General features: G+C 39.3%; 1 protein-coding gene across 1 annotated transcript; it reads right to left on the bottom strand.

The window, feature by feature from the left end:
• Positions 1 to 3,308: 3,308 nt before the first annotated feature.
• On the bottom strand, positions 3,309 to 12,021 carry gja1b (gap junction protein alpha 1b). Its single transcript, XM_055635729.1, has 2 exons — positions 11,547 to 12,021; positions 3,309 to 6,831 (listed from the first exon to the last, which is right to left on the bottom strand). Exon 2 carries the CDS (start codon positions 6,813 to 6,815, stop codon positions 5,667 to 5,669), a length of 1,149 nt encoding a protein of 382 aa, XP_055491704.1. The 5' UTR covers positions 6,816 to 6,831; positions 11,547 to 12,021; the 3' UTR covers positions 3,309 to 5,666.
• Between the last annotated feature and the right edge of the window lie 748 nt (positions 12,022 to 12,769).

Consider the following 12,769-nt stretch of genomic DNA (forward strand, 5'->3'; position numbering starts at 1 on the left):
CCCCCCTCGCACCACCCCCCCCCCCCCCCCCCCTCGCACCACCCCCTCGCACCACCCCCCCTCCACCCCCCCTCCGCTCCACCCCCCTCGCACCACCCCCCCTCCGCTCCACCCCCCTCCACACCCCCTCCGCTTTTGCTCTCTCCCCCTCCGTACCACCCCTCGCGGCTTTTGCTATGACAGTCAAATCTGACTGTGTTCTTGATTAAATTTGTATCTTTGTATGTCAACTTCCCCAGGTTACAATGATCTATTCAACGTTTTCCTTGAGCTTCCTCCTCTTTGATGTCTTGTTTTCACACCTTATATTCTTTATCTCTGGGCCTCCCTCTCCCATGACTAAAGAAGGCTCTCAACCCGAAACGTCTCCCATTCCTTCTATCCAGAGATGCTGACTGTCCCGCTGGGTTACTCCAGCATTTTGTGTCTATCTTCAATGTAAACCAGCATCTGCAGTTCCTTCCTACACAATGTGGATATACTTTGGTTGTGAGATACTCTACCCTTTAATGCAATTGGCCCATGATCCTTTTTAATATCTATGCATTTGGAACCAAGAATATTTATTGTCAACAAATTAACAAGCCAATTAATGGTGAATCTGGATGTAAATGTTACACCTCTGCATTGTAATTTGTGAATGATGTTATTTATCGGAAACCTATGAAGGATTAATTTTTCTTTTCAGGCAATCTCTCTGGATTGAGGATGACTTACCTTTAGGTCAGGTCGGAGGGAATTCCCACCTCCACGGGTACCATGTAATCCCGTGCTACCTGCTCCATGGTCGGATAGGCGACGACTAAACTGTCTCCCCCACCTGGTTTGCCAGGTGAGGAGGGGGCTGTGGACACCCAGCAGGACCAGAAACAAGACCTGTCAAAGGGCTAGCGAGCCAACGAGCCAAAGGGCTACCGAGCCAACGAGCCAAAGGGCTAGCGAGCCAACGGCCCTCCACACTTCAGTAGAGGTTGCGATCACTATTGTACATAGCATTGTAAGGCACCGTGCCCGTTGATGTTTTCAACAATGATGATGATGATGACACCTAGTGATGATACCTAAAGGACACAGACAAGATGGGCCGAAGGGCCTGTTTACTGGATGTACAGCTCTATGACTCTCGATGACTATTTCAGCTCTGATTAATTTCGTTTAGAGATACAGCACAGAAACAGACCCTTTGCTCCACCGATCTTTGGAGTGTGGGACGAAACCAGGGTACCCAGGGAAAACCCACACAGTCACGTGGAAAACGTACAAACTCCCTACAGACAGCACCCGTAGTCAGGATTGAACCTGGGTCTCTGGCACTGTAAGGCAGCAAGTCCAGCACTGCGCCACTGTGCTGCCCCAGAGATGATTGATGAGGCAAATGTGTAAACCAAGAGCGAAACTCACTATCAAAACATGGAGGGGACGGGGGACACAATTTTTTGGTGGCCGCGCACGCATGCGCACACTCACACACGCGCGCGAGGCTTCGGAGGCTCAATCCAGCGCTAAATATAGCTCAACTGCCTGTCTCGCCGGGTTAACCAACAGCCCTGTCTGAACAGACGGGATACCAGCGCTGCTTCTCCGTGCTGGCCATATTTCCCGCAAGCCCAGGCAGGTTCACCTGGCGGGGATGTCGCCCACCTCTCAAAACATGGGGGGGACGTGTCCCTTCTGGCCCCCCCCGGGTTTTTCCGCCCCTGGTGGGAACCATATTCTCCCTCACAGAGGGGGCAGATAATGGCCTGCAGGTGTAGGCAATTTATGAGGTTGTCTGCACTTTCAGCTGTTTATGCAGGACTTCCATGTGCCCCATTTCTTGGCCTAGAGGTTCTCACTATCACAGATAAGACCATAGCTGAAGTACTATGTTCACCCTATAAAAGGATATTATTGCATGGGAGAGGGTGCAGAAGAAATTCATCAGGATATTCCCTTGGACTGAGCATTTCAGTTCTGTGGAATGATTGGATAGGATAGATTTGTTTTTCTTGGAGCAGAGAAGGCTGATGGGTGACATGATAGAGATATACATAACGATTAGGGGAATAGGCAGGTTACACAGTAGGAAACTTATCTGCATTGCGGAGCAGGGTAAAATAAAGGGCATGTGTTTGCTAAAGTGAAAGGGTATTTTGTGAGTCTGACCCGGATTTTCTTTTACACATGGATTTATTTTACACATTCAAATATGGATTGTGCTGCTTAAAAGGGTCAGAGGGAGAAATTGTCACAAAACTTATGAAGTACCTAGCAAGTACTTGGATGATCAGGCAATAGAGGGCAACTGACAAAATGCTAGTAACTAACAATTGTATAAATATGCATATGATGGTCAGAATAAACGTAGTGAGCTGAAATGTTTCTGTGTAGTATGACCTTATGATAAAATGATCCTTAATGGTCCTTGAATGGTCATGGGTTGGAGATTTCCAAGGAGTCAGTGAGGATGTAATTTTGTTTCTGAGGAGGTTATGAGCACACCCTTAAATCTTTTCTTCTATTCGCCTGCTAATCGCTTCAGATGGCAGAACTCAGATCAGGGTGTTTACTTCAGGAGTATGGTGTTAGGCATGCGAACAGCAGGTCCTGCCAAATGTAGTCGACTGCATGTGAACTAGGGCCCTTGCTTTGCTTGATGGCTTAGTAACACTTGTGTGCTGTTGGTGTAATTTGAAGAAATTGGTTGGAATTTACTCAGTTAAGTTAATGTGGTGTAGATAATAAAAATAAAAGTTGGAAGCATAATTATTAATTTGCTTATTATCAATTACATTTAGCACCACTTAATCAAAACATTATATTAGTTTTGAATAACTGCACATTTTTTATATTGCCAATTATTTTTTTGGTTATTCCCTTCTTATAACTGATGCACTACAATGCTGAGAACTATATCCTAGGCTATATCTTTCCCTTTGCGCTATCTATTGCACTTGAGTTTGCCTTGATTTATTCATATAAAGTATAGTATTATCTAATCTGTTTGGACAGCAAGCAAAACAAAGTTTTTTGTCACTGTTTCACAGTTCACATGACAATGGTAAACCTAAACCAAGGTGGAGTCACAGACACATTTTGCACCTAAAATATGATTGCCTGAAGACCATGATAAATATGAACTCCAGAAATGTTATCGCCTTTAAACCATAATTTATCATTTGATGAAGCTAAAAGGTTTATTTAAAAAGTCAATGAACCAGATTACAAAGAGATGTTATAAAAATCGACTCCTTTAAATCTTTTAAATCCATCAGTAAGAAATGCTGGGGGGGAAAAAAACCCAATGAGAGTCATACACACAAATTAAGATTCTGAAGAGTTTTAATATCCTTAACATTGAAATCATGAAACAAAATTGACAAGGTACCATTAAGGAAAATGCCATTTTAAAGTTTAAGTTATCAGACTGTATTAAACAGGAGACTGTTCACGTGATAATAATTCTATGGATCTCAGTATAAGTGGGGCTGTTTGTCAATGATTTAGCTTGGAATGTTAAATGATACATTTTTTTAAAACATAAGCACTTTATAATAATTATGACTAGAGTGAACATCACTGTTTCAAGTAATTTTCTTTGTGGATGAATATTAGCATTTTGCCCCACCCCCCAAAAAAGTGTTGACTAGTCACACCACAATTTCCCCATGGAGATGCAACAGACAATGGAAATAGATATCAGACAGCAACTCCACCTGTGACAATGATCACAGATTATATCCCTCAGTTATTTATGGAATTATCACAAAATTTGGGAATTTAACAATTACCATAGAACATAAATGGAACTGAAGATGGATCCATCTGTGGATAGGCTTTTCTCTAAAGTAATCCCAAATACATTATTAAAGGAAATATGGAACCCTTGTAAAAAATAAATTAGTTACATGCACACTACTTGACAAATTGTAACAACTTTCTGTGCCATGTGCATTCTGAGCAAGTATCAAACTTCAGTGCAAACGCCATTATAGCTAAAGTAATAAACAAAACTTGGATACATGAAGACCAAGTCAATTCTTGGAAACTGTAGTTTTAGAATTGCTTAAGTGAGATTATATTATGTGATATTTAAAAAAAAGAATCAAATAAAATGTATTGGTGAATGTGGATATTTGTGATGCTATATTGGCGAATACCTTTATTACTTGATGACTAAATATTAGTCCAGCACTAAGCACATTGACTACAAGTTTCTCATACTACTGATAACTTCATCTCAAAAGTACTGTTACCACTATCACTGCAATGATTAAATAGTTCTTAATTTTCTTTCACACAATCAAGTTACTATTGCTTAGCACAAAATAGCAATCATTCTTACCTTTCTCATATAAACCACAGTATCCTCGCTGGATACAAATACCCTCATGTTACACAGTTAAGACAATAAAATTAGCCATGCCATATTTGAACAAATATTCTAAGAAAAATACACCAGATTGTCAAATAGGCTCCTTGGGAATTGATCAGTATAGGCCCTCTCCACAGCAATTCCCCACTCTGCTCCCCTCCTTTCCCCTGACCTCCCACCCACAGAGTATTTAACTTTTGCCATCCTGCTTTAAATTAAGAATGTATGAACCAAATAAATAATGGTTTGATGATCAGATTATAAAACTGCAATGATAATAATAAGTAGAATATTAATTGTCCAAACATTTTGTCTTTCAAAATTATCCCAATTGGTTTCATTGTGTTCATTGCACTTGAAATTATTCATTATTCAGCGAAGCAGTGTTTTGTTTATAAGTATGATAAGAAGTAATGGGTATGGTATTGGTGGAACAATTTAACAAAAATGGTCAAATACCAAACATTCATTAGTCAAGAAATATGTTCGAGAACATCTAAACTGATTTTCTGGTTAAATAATTTCAAGTGCACAGGGAGACATCTGACATGAACAAATCAACAATGTTTATAATGTAGAAACAAAGAACTGCAGATTCTGGTTAATACATAAAATGATACAAGGCGCTGGTGTAACTCAGCAATGGAGAATATGGACAGGTGACAGTTCTTCTGACAGCAGATACATCAGCAGGCAGATCTGAAGAAGGTTCCCAACCTGAAACGTCACCTATCCATGTTCGCCAGAGCTGCTGCCTGAACTGCTGAGTTACTCCAGCACTTTGTGTCCATCTATATTCATAAACTCTGCAATGTATTCTTTTCAAATTATTGTGATGCCCAGGATGGAAATATTTTGTGTTTTACTGTTGCTGCTAAAGAGTTATTTCAATCAGAATGATGAAAAACTTCATAGTGCAGGATCATGTCTTGGAATATTATTACTTGGCTTAAATCAATTGGTACAAAGTCAAATTCTTTGAAGGAATAAGATGGAATACTTTGGCAATGTGCAGGAATATGACAAAAAATTGCATAACATCAGTTAATTTTCATCATTGTAATAATTTCTTATATTTTTTTCAGCTGGCCTTTTGTTAAATGAGTTTACTGGAGTGAATATCATCAGAAGTATAATTTTTGTTGTGTCTTAGCGTGGTCCTATTTAAAAAGGTAATACCACCGAATTGTTAGTTGGTAATGAGTGTAACTCAAAACTACTAAGTACCAACATCTGGGAAGCATTTCCAGACAAATAATGTATCTACTCGAGATTGTAGAAATGAGGCAGTGTCTTAAATGAACCGACTGGGTTAGACCTCAAGGTCATCTGGTCGAGGCCTGCTGCTTCCTCTACTGCTGGCTCTACTGGGAGGCCTCTGTTCCGTGAGACCAATTGGTTCCAGTTCTGTAACAGATGATAGCTTTTGCATGGTTGGCTGTTCACCACGGAAATCAAACGCCTGTGCATGGCAGTTGGAAATGGTGCTACCGGCCTGACCGATCCGGTTTTGTTCTGTGCTGTAATTTGCCCAGTTTTGTTCATTAGCCTGCTTATTGTAGCTTCGGCAAGAGGACATATTCCTTTCCCCGGTAGCAAGCTTGTATCCAGGAGGGGACATGGGTGCAGTTGGCGCGGAACACCCATTGAAATAGGCATACTTCAATGCAGAGGAGTCTTTGAGAGTATTCAAGCCTGTTTTTTGAGAGTCTTGAAATAAATTCCTATTCTGTTTGACATGGTCCGCTGTAGTTTTGAAGCCGATGTAGAACAGCTCTGCCACATTTAGCATAGCTGATGCAACGGATACCACCAGCATGAATATAACAAAGATGGTCTTCTCTGTGGGTCGTGACAGGAAGCAGTCTACTTTGTGTGGGCATGGATACCTCTCGCAGGTGTAAATAGCATTCAGTATGAATTTGAAATCATAAATGCACCATTGAGTTAATATAAAAGCCACTTCGAAAATTATTTTAAAGATTATACTGACAGAATAAGTGCGCAAGAGGGATCCTTTAATTTTAATTCTGCCCTCCTCCTCCAGACCATACTTAATTTTCTTTAGTTCTAATTGTTTCAAGTGCAGACCCACATCTTCGCCACGTTCTTGGAGTGTCCTCAAATATGATTCCTTCTTAGATATTTTCTTCTCTTTGTGAGAGATACGAAAGACGTGGGCAAGGTAGACCAAAGTCGGTGTGGAGACGAAAATAAACTGAAGGACCCAGAATCGAAGGTGGGATATAGGAAAGGACTTGTCATAGCAGACATTACCACAACCTGGTTGCAATGTGTTGCATGTGAACGCAGATTGTTCATCGTTCCAGGCTGATTCCACCGCAGTGCCCAGCACCAAGAGACGGAAAATGAAGAGCACAGTGAGCCACAATTTACCTCCCGGAGTCAAATGTGACTGTACTTTTTCCAATAGCTTCCCAAGGGCACTCCAGTCACCCATCTTGCTTTAGCTTTGGCTATAAAAATAAGAGAACGACTGTGTCAATAGATTGTGAAGTTGCCAGATATGTTGGTTCATTTTAAAATATAGCTTAATTTAAATTTACATACTTTCTTTAATCATGATCTGACTAGGATGTATATTTTCAGCTCAACATTAGTCAAAACCATTTAGCATCAATAACATTTCATGTATGTACCATACACGGTAACGTAAAAAAGTTATGAGTAATTATTTGAAAGCAAACAAACCAATAATTTAAAGTGCCAGGCCTTTTAAAATCAATTTTATCCATTCAAACAATTAAAAAATCTGAAGATAATTTGTTCTTTCAATGTATCTACTCAATTTGCTCTGAAATAATATGTAATTATATATTAGTAAGCACTCATAAATATAATAAATATTTACAACAACTTTTACATAGCAACACATCCTATGATAATTCATGTGGTCATTCAAAGCAAATGACACATCCATATAACGTTCTGATAATCAAGTGGTATAGATATAGGGTTCTTTTTAAAACATCATAAAGGAAAAAAATAGTGGGTTGTAGGAGAGCTTTGAAAACAAAATCCTGGGTTTTGGGCTTTGGCTGTTGAAGACAAGGCCAATTAAGGTGGAACACCAAAATCCAGGGATGAGCAACAGGCCAGAACTGAAGTGGACAAGTTGGGCCGAAGGGCCTCTTTAAAAGTAGAATGACTCTATGACTTCAGTGAAATTACAAAGAGAAAAGTAATGCCATGGATAAACTAAATGTTAAAAGGCAGCTCTTTAACCAGGAGCAAGCAGCTGGGTGATGGGTGAACTATATTTGAGTTGACAGGGGTTTTGATGAATAAAACAGTGCAGGCACAGGAATACATCCTTCAGCCCACCAATTATGATGCCAATTTTAAACTAATCCTATCTACAAGGCATATCCCTCTATATCCCTGCCATGAGGAAAAACGTTTTCACCCAGAGAATTGTGAATCTGTGGAATGCCACAATAGAGGCCAATTCGATGGATGTTTTCAAGAGAGTTAGATTTAGCTCTAAGGGCTAATGGAATCAAGGGTTATGGGGAGAAAGCAGGAACGAAGTACTGATTTTGGATGATCAGCCATGATCATATTGTATGGCGGTGCTGACTCGACGGGCTGAATGGCCTTCTCTTGCACCTATTTTCTATGTCCATGTGTCTGTCTAAATATTTCTTAAATGTTACTATCATATCTGCTTCTGCCAGTTACTCTGTCAGTATGTCACCTCTAACCCTACAGTCGCCCTTCCTCAGATATCTCTCTCTGATTGGTTGAGTTTTTCCAATATTTTTATTTTTATTTCAGTTTCCAACACCTGCAGTTTTGTTTGTTTTCTGCATTCTATTGGTAGCGATGCCAGTAAGGGTTTAGGGTGCCAATAATTGGGATTATTTGTCTTTGACGGAAAATGATGAGTCTTGCTGGAGCTATTCGTCCTAGCATGTGGAGAATATTCCAATAAACTCAGACACTTTCCCGAGGAACTCCTGCAGTTTAACAATGTCATTAAGTTGGAAAGGGGGCAGAAGAGGTTCACCATGGATGCTATCCAGCCTTGCGAGCTTGAGATACAGGGAGAGTTTAGATAGGCTAGAACTTATTTATTTGGAGCATAGGCTGAGGGGTGATTTTATTGAGTTGTACAAAATCATGAGGAACATGGATAAAGTGAGAGTTCAGTCTTTTTTGTCAGGGTAGAGGATTTGAAAACTAGAGGAGATGGGCTTAAGCTGAAAATTGATTGATTTAAGAGGGATCTTAGGAGCAACCTTTTCACTCAGAAGATGTGGGATGAGCTGGCTGAGGAAACTATTGAAATGAATACAATTATGACTTCTAAAAGACATTTGAACAGAACGGATAGGAAGGATTTAAAGGATCATGAGCTAAATGCAGAAAATATTAGCCCAGTATGATAACTTGGTTGACATAGACAATACAGACTGAAGGACTTGTTCCAGTCTTGCATAGTTCTATGGCTCCTTGACTGCACTGTTGAGGAGCTGAGGTCTATAATTTTTCACGCAGAGAGTGGTGAATTTGTGGAATTCTCTGCCACAGAATGTAGTTGAGGCCAGTTCATTGGCTATATTTAAGAGGGAGTTGGATTTGGCCCTTGTGGCTAAAGGGATCAGGGGGTATGGAGAGAAGGCAGGTACAGGATACTGAGTTGGATGATCAGCCATGATCATGGTGCAGGCTCGAATGGCCGAATGGCCTACTCCTACACCTGTTTTCTTTGTTTCTATGGTTCTATCTTCATCGTATAACCATCTTCCTTTGCTCTAGATCTAATTGCAGTCAAAAAAAATATTTTCTCCCCGATTCCCATTAACCACAACATTTACAATAAATTCTAGTGCTACAATTGGTCAAAATCTGTTATAATCTTTCAGGTGGTTAATTTCCACCCACCATTGGAATGCCGTTGCTTTGTACATGTTTGGATTAAGGCCAGAATGAGGGCTTGAGTCAAATAATTCTGGTGGAAACCTAAAAAAGAATGAACGTGTAAGGTCATGGCGAATAGGTGAGTGTTTAATAACAGTCAAATCTCCATTGAAATATTATATTTTTTACTGGGCGTACACTGAAGGAAAGATAATTACAGTGATTGGATTTATTATTATTTTTGCGACAGGACAAACCTGAGAAGAATGGCAGTGAGCTTCTGTTTAGAAACAAATCTACGTGGCATTTCAGCAGCGTAAAATCAACATTAGGCTCTTTCAAGTCGTGTTTGAAAGTGTGAACACCAGCAATCGGTTTGGGGGGGGGGGGGGGGGGGGGGGGGGGCTGGTGATGTGATGTTGTCACCATGTCATCATCTCAAACAAAATTAAGATAAATTAAAATATGTATTTGAAATTAACAGATCTATTTAAGTTTGAGGAACTGTAATAATCACAATGGATCTTAAATATATGTTCAACAGACAAATACAAGCTGAATAAATATTAATAACCACATCTTTTGATGCAAGGGTATAGTCATAGTCAAAAAGGGTGGTTTCTGGATGTTCTTTACTGGCAGACTCCGAAGTTATTTGTGATTCATGCACAGTAACTATGAGGTATCAGACTAACTAAGACTTTTGGCTGTAAGCATATGGATCTTTGCGGAAAACTCCACTATGAATTGGTACTTTAATTATTTTTAGGAAGCCTGAAAACATTTAAGTATCCTGTTAGAGTAACCTTAAAGAAAGAGGCTTCCACATTTTATCTCCCCTCTTTCATTTTGGAATCCGGGAATCTCTTCCTACATTTGTTGGTGCCTTAAAGTTTAACAAAAAAACACACAACTTTAATGAGGAACGGCTGTCAATATATTGGAATATCTGGATCCAGAATGTATTACTACTCCTTAATACAGCCATAATGATCTCCATATACAAAACAGTTGTGAGAAAGACTGACAAGCTCTCTGTTATAACATTATAAATAAGACTCAAACTCTACTAATTAAAGTAATTTGTTTACGTTAATTATGATTATGTTTACACACTTGAGATATTAGTTTAAAATTGTAATTCAGTTCCTGCTCCTGAAGCAATATTTAGTGACAGTGATATTTTAGACATAAATTGCTTCAAATGTGTTCAGCATTGTTATTTTATGTCACTTAAACTGCGAATTCATAGCAAGACTCAATGAATTCATATTTTTCCAAATGCAAAATATTGTGCTTTACAAATTATACCTGATTCTGGGTCAAGTCCTTCTAGCCACCAACGACCTATGTATTGGAGGTAAATCTTAATATGTTTGTTAACGTTACCCCTGCCAATAGCCTGCCTGACATTACTGTTGATTACATGCTCAGCATACCTGTTACACTTATGCATTCCATATGCAAATAAGAAAAAAACATAGAATAATTTGAACACAATAAAATAGATCATAATGCACATATTCTATTCCTCCTTAGCAGGCACCAGTCAATTTTATGAAAATATGATTTGTAGTTTTGAATTTGTTACTTCATTGAAACATATAGTTCGTCGCCAGTTCTATGGGGACCGGAGAACTTTCACCTCCTATGGGTACAACTGAAAAAATCGGGCACTTCTCTCTTAACTTCAGCTTTCAGTCCGGAGAAGGGAATGGGACTACTTGTTAAGATAAATTTGCTGGCTGTATTTTCAATCTAAAATGCCACCTGTATATGGAGGGATAGATTAAGATGCCAGTCAAAGTTTACATATTGACTTCACGAGGTAAATTGAATCCCGGTACCCTAACTAGATTTAACCGAACTGCTTGAAGATGCTTAAATAAACTAAAAAGTTGTTTACTGAACAATGTCATTCATCATATTTAGCTAATTTATCTAGTTTCAAGTACTAGCGTCCGTGAGATGCCTAATTCCTGATTAAAGTTTGTAAAGCACTTTGTGAGTTACTCCAGAGTTTAGCGTAAGTTATGTAAAGTTAGTGGGACGACCAGCTAGCTCCCTGAATTGAGACGCGTTTCTCACCAGATCCCACTTGTACAAACCGTTATATTTTTCTCTCCAACATCCTTTTAACAGCCAGTTTTCAACATTTTGCAAAGTACGGTATCGCTCTAAATCGGACGCTACGCGAGGAAGGGGTTGCTTTCAACAAGTTCGTATATTTCGCGATTCAAACTGCAGCGGTGAAGTTCAACTACAGCAGCTCGATCCTTTAAATGTTAAAAAAAAAACTTTCACTTACCACCAAAGTTCCGTAAGAAGCTCTCAACGATGGTTGAAGTTGATTAGATCAGACTGACCGAACAACAAAATATTGGAACAAAATATTGGAATCCTTGAGCTTTGATCCACTTCTAGGTGAAGGAGGATCTTTACTCCAGCCCGAGCAGTGAGTGCCGGTCGATTTAAAGCCCTTTTAGCTCAAAAAAAAGTTTTGAGTCATCTGACACTGACGTCACGAGCTCCCTGAAACTTCCAAGATCCAGCGGCTGCTTGTCACTTGCTCAAATCCCGGGATTGGCCCTGGTAACCTCTGTCTGTGTCAACTACATCCCCAGTCTTTCTATATGGCCGGCGGTGCCAGTAAATTCCACGGTGCACATTCCACTGTTAGAAGTCGCTTCCTTAAAACAAAAAGATAGACACAAAATGCTGGACTAACTCAGCGGGACAGGCAACATCTTTGGAGAGAAGGAATTAAAACAAAAAGTCAATATTTGAAACGGCTTCTTTTGTAATTTAGGATTCATCCCGAGAAAATCGACGTCCGTCATCGCAAAAGACCACTTTGATTACGTGTGGCTATTTTCGAGGTTGAAAATTCTGCCAAATGCCTACTTTAAGAACACTCTGCTGAGTTAGACGAATCATCGAGCATGTTTTGATTTATTTCAGATTCCCAGGATCCGCGGATATGTGTTAACGTTTTATCAATACAATTGTTTTTTTTCACTCACTTGTTCGATTCTTCGTGTAAAACGCCATCATGCCCTTTACAGTTTTATTCTTTGTAGTGTAAACAAGTTTATTCACAAATGACACCCCGTAGAAAGATTTGGCAATGCAAATTGGATAGTTAATTCTGTATTATGACAAACAAATTATACTTTAATATTGAAAAATTAAGGTTGCAGTTCAATATATAAACTAAACCCCTTATGATGTAATAATTTGATTAATAACATGCTAACAGAAATGTAAAGGTGATGGATATTAAACGGGTTGTTGATGTTATGCATGCCAGAACCATTATGTTAGGACTCGCAGTAAAGAGAACCGGGCCCACAAGAAGCTGTTCAAAATACATTGGAAAAACATTTGCTTTCACCGTCATGAATGTGACTCCGACATCGAAATACTTTGTCGATGCAGCTGAGTTTTCCATTAAAGTCCAGATGTCAAAAGTTTTACAAAATATAATCTTCAGTTCACTCTGTAAATCTGTGTTAATTTCAAGAATTCTAT

The sequence above is a fragment of the Leucoraja erinacea genome, chromosome 5 (assembly GCF_028641065.1).
Source record: "Leucoraja erinacea ecotype New England chromosome 5, Leri_hhj_1, whole genome shotgun sequence".
NCBI classification, from domain to species: Eukaryota; Metazoa; Chordata; class Chondrichthyes; order Rajiformes; family Rajidae; genus Leucoraja; species Leucoraja erinaceus.

What these genes read in the sequence shown, in the direction of transcription:
- gja1b (XM_055635729.1), bottom strand. Translation starts at nt 6,815, where the DNA reads ATGGGTGACTGGAGTGCCCTTGGGAAGCTATTGGAAAAAGTACAGTCA.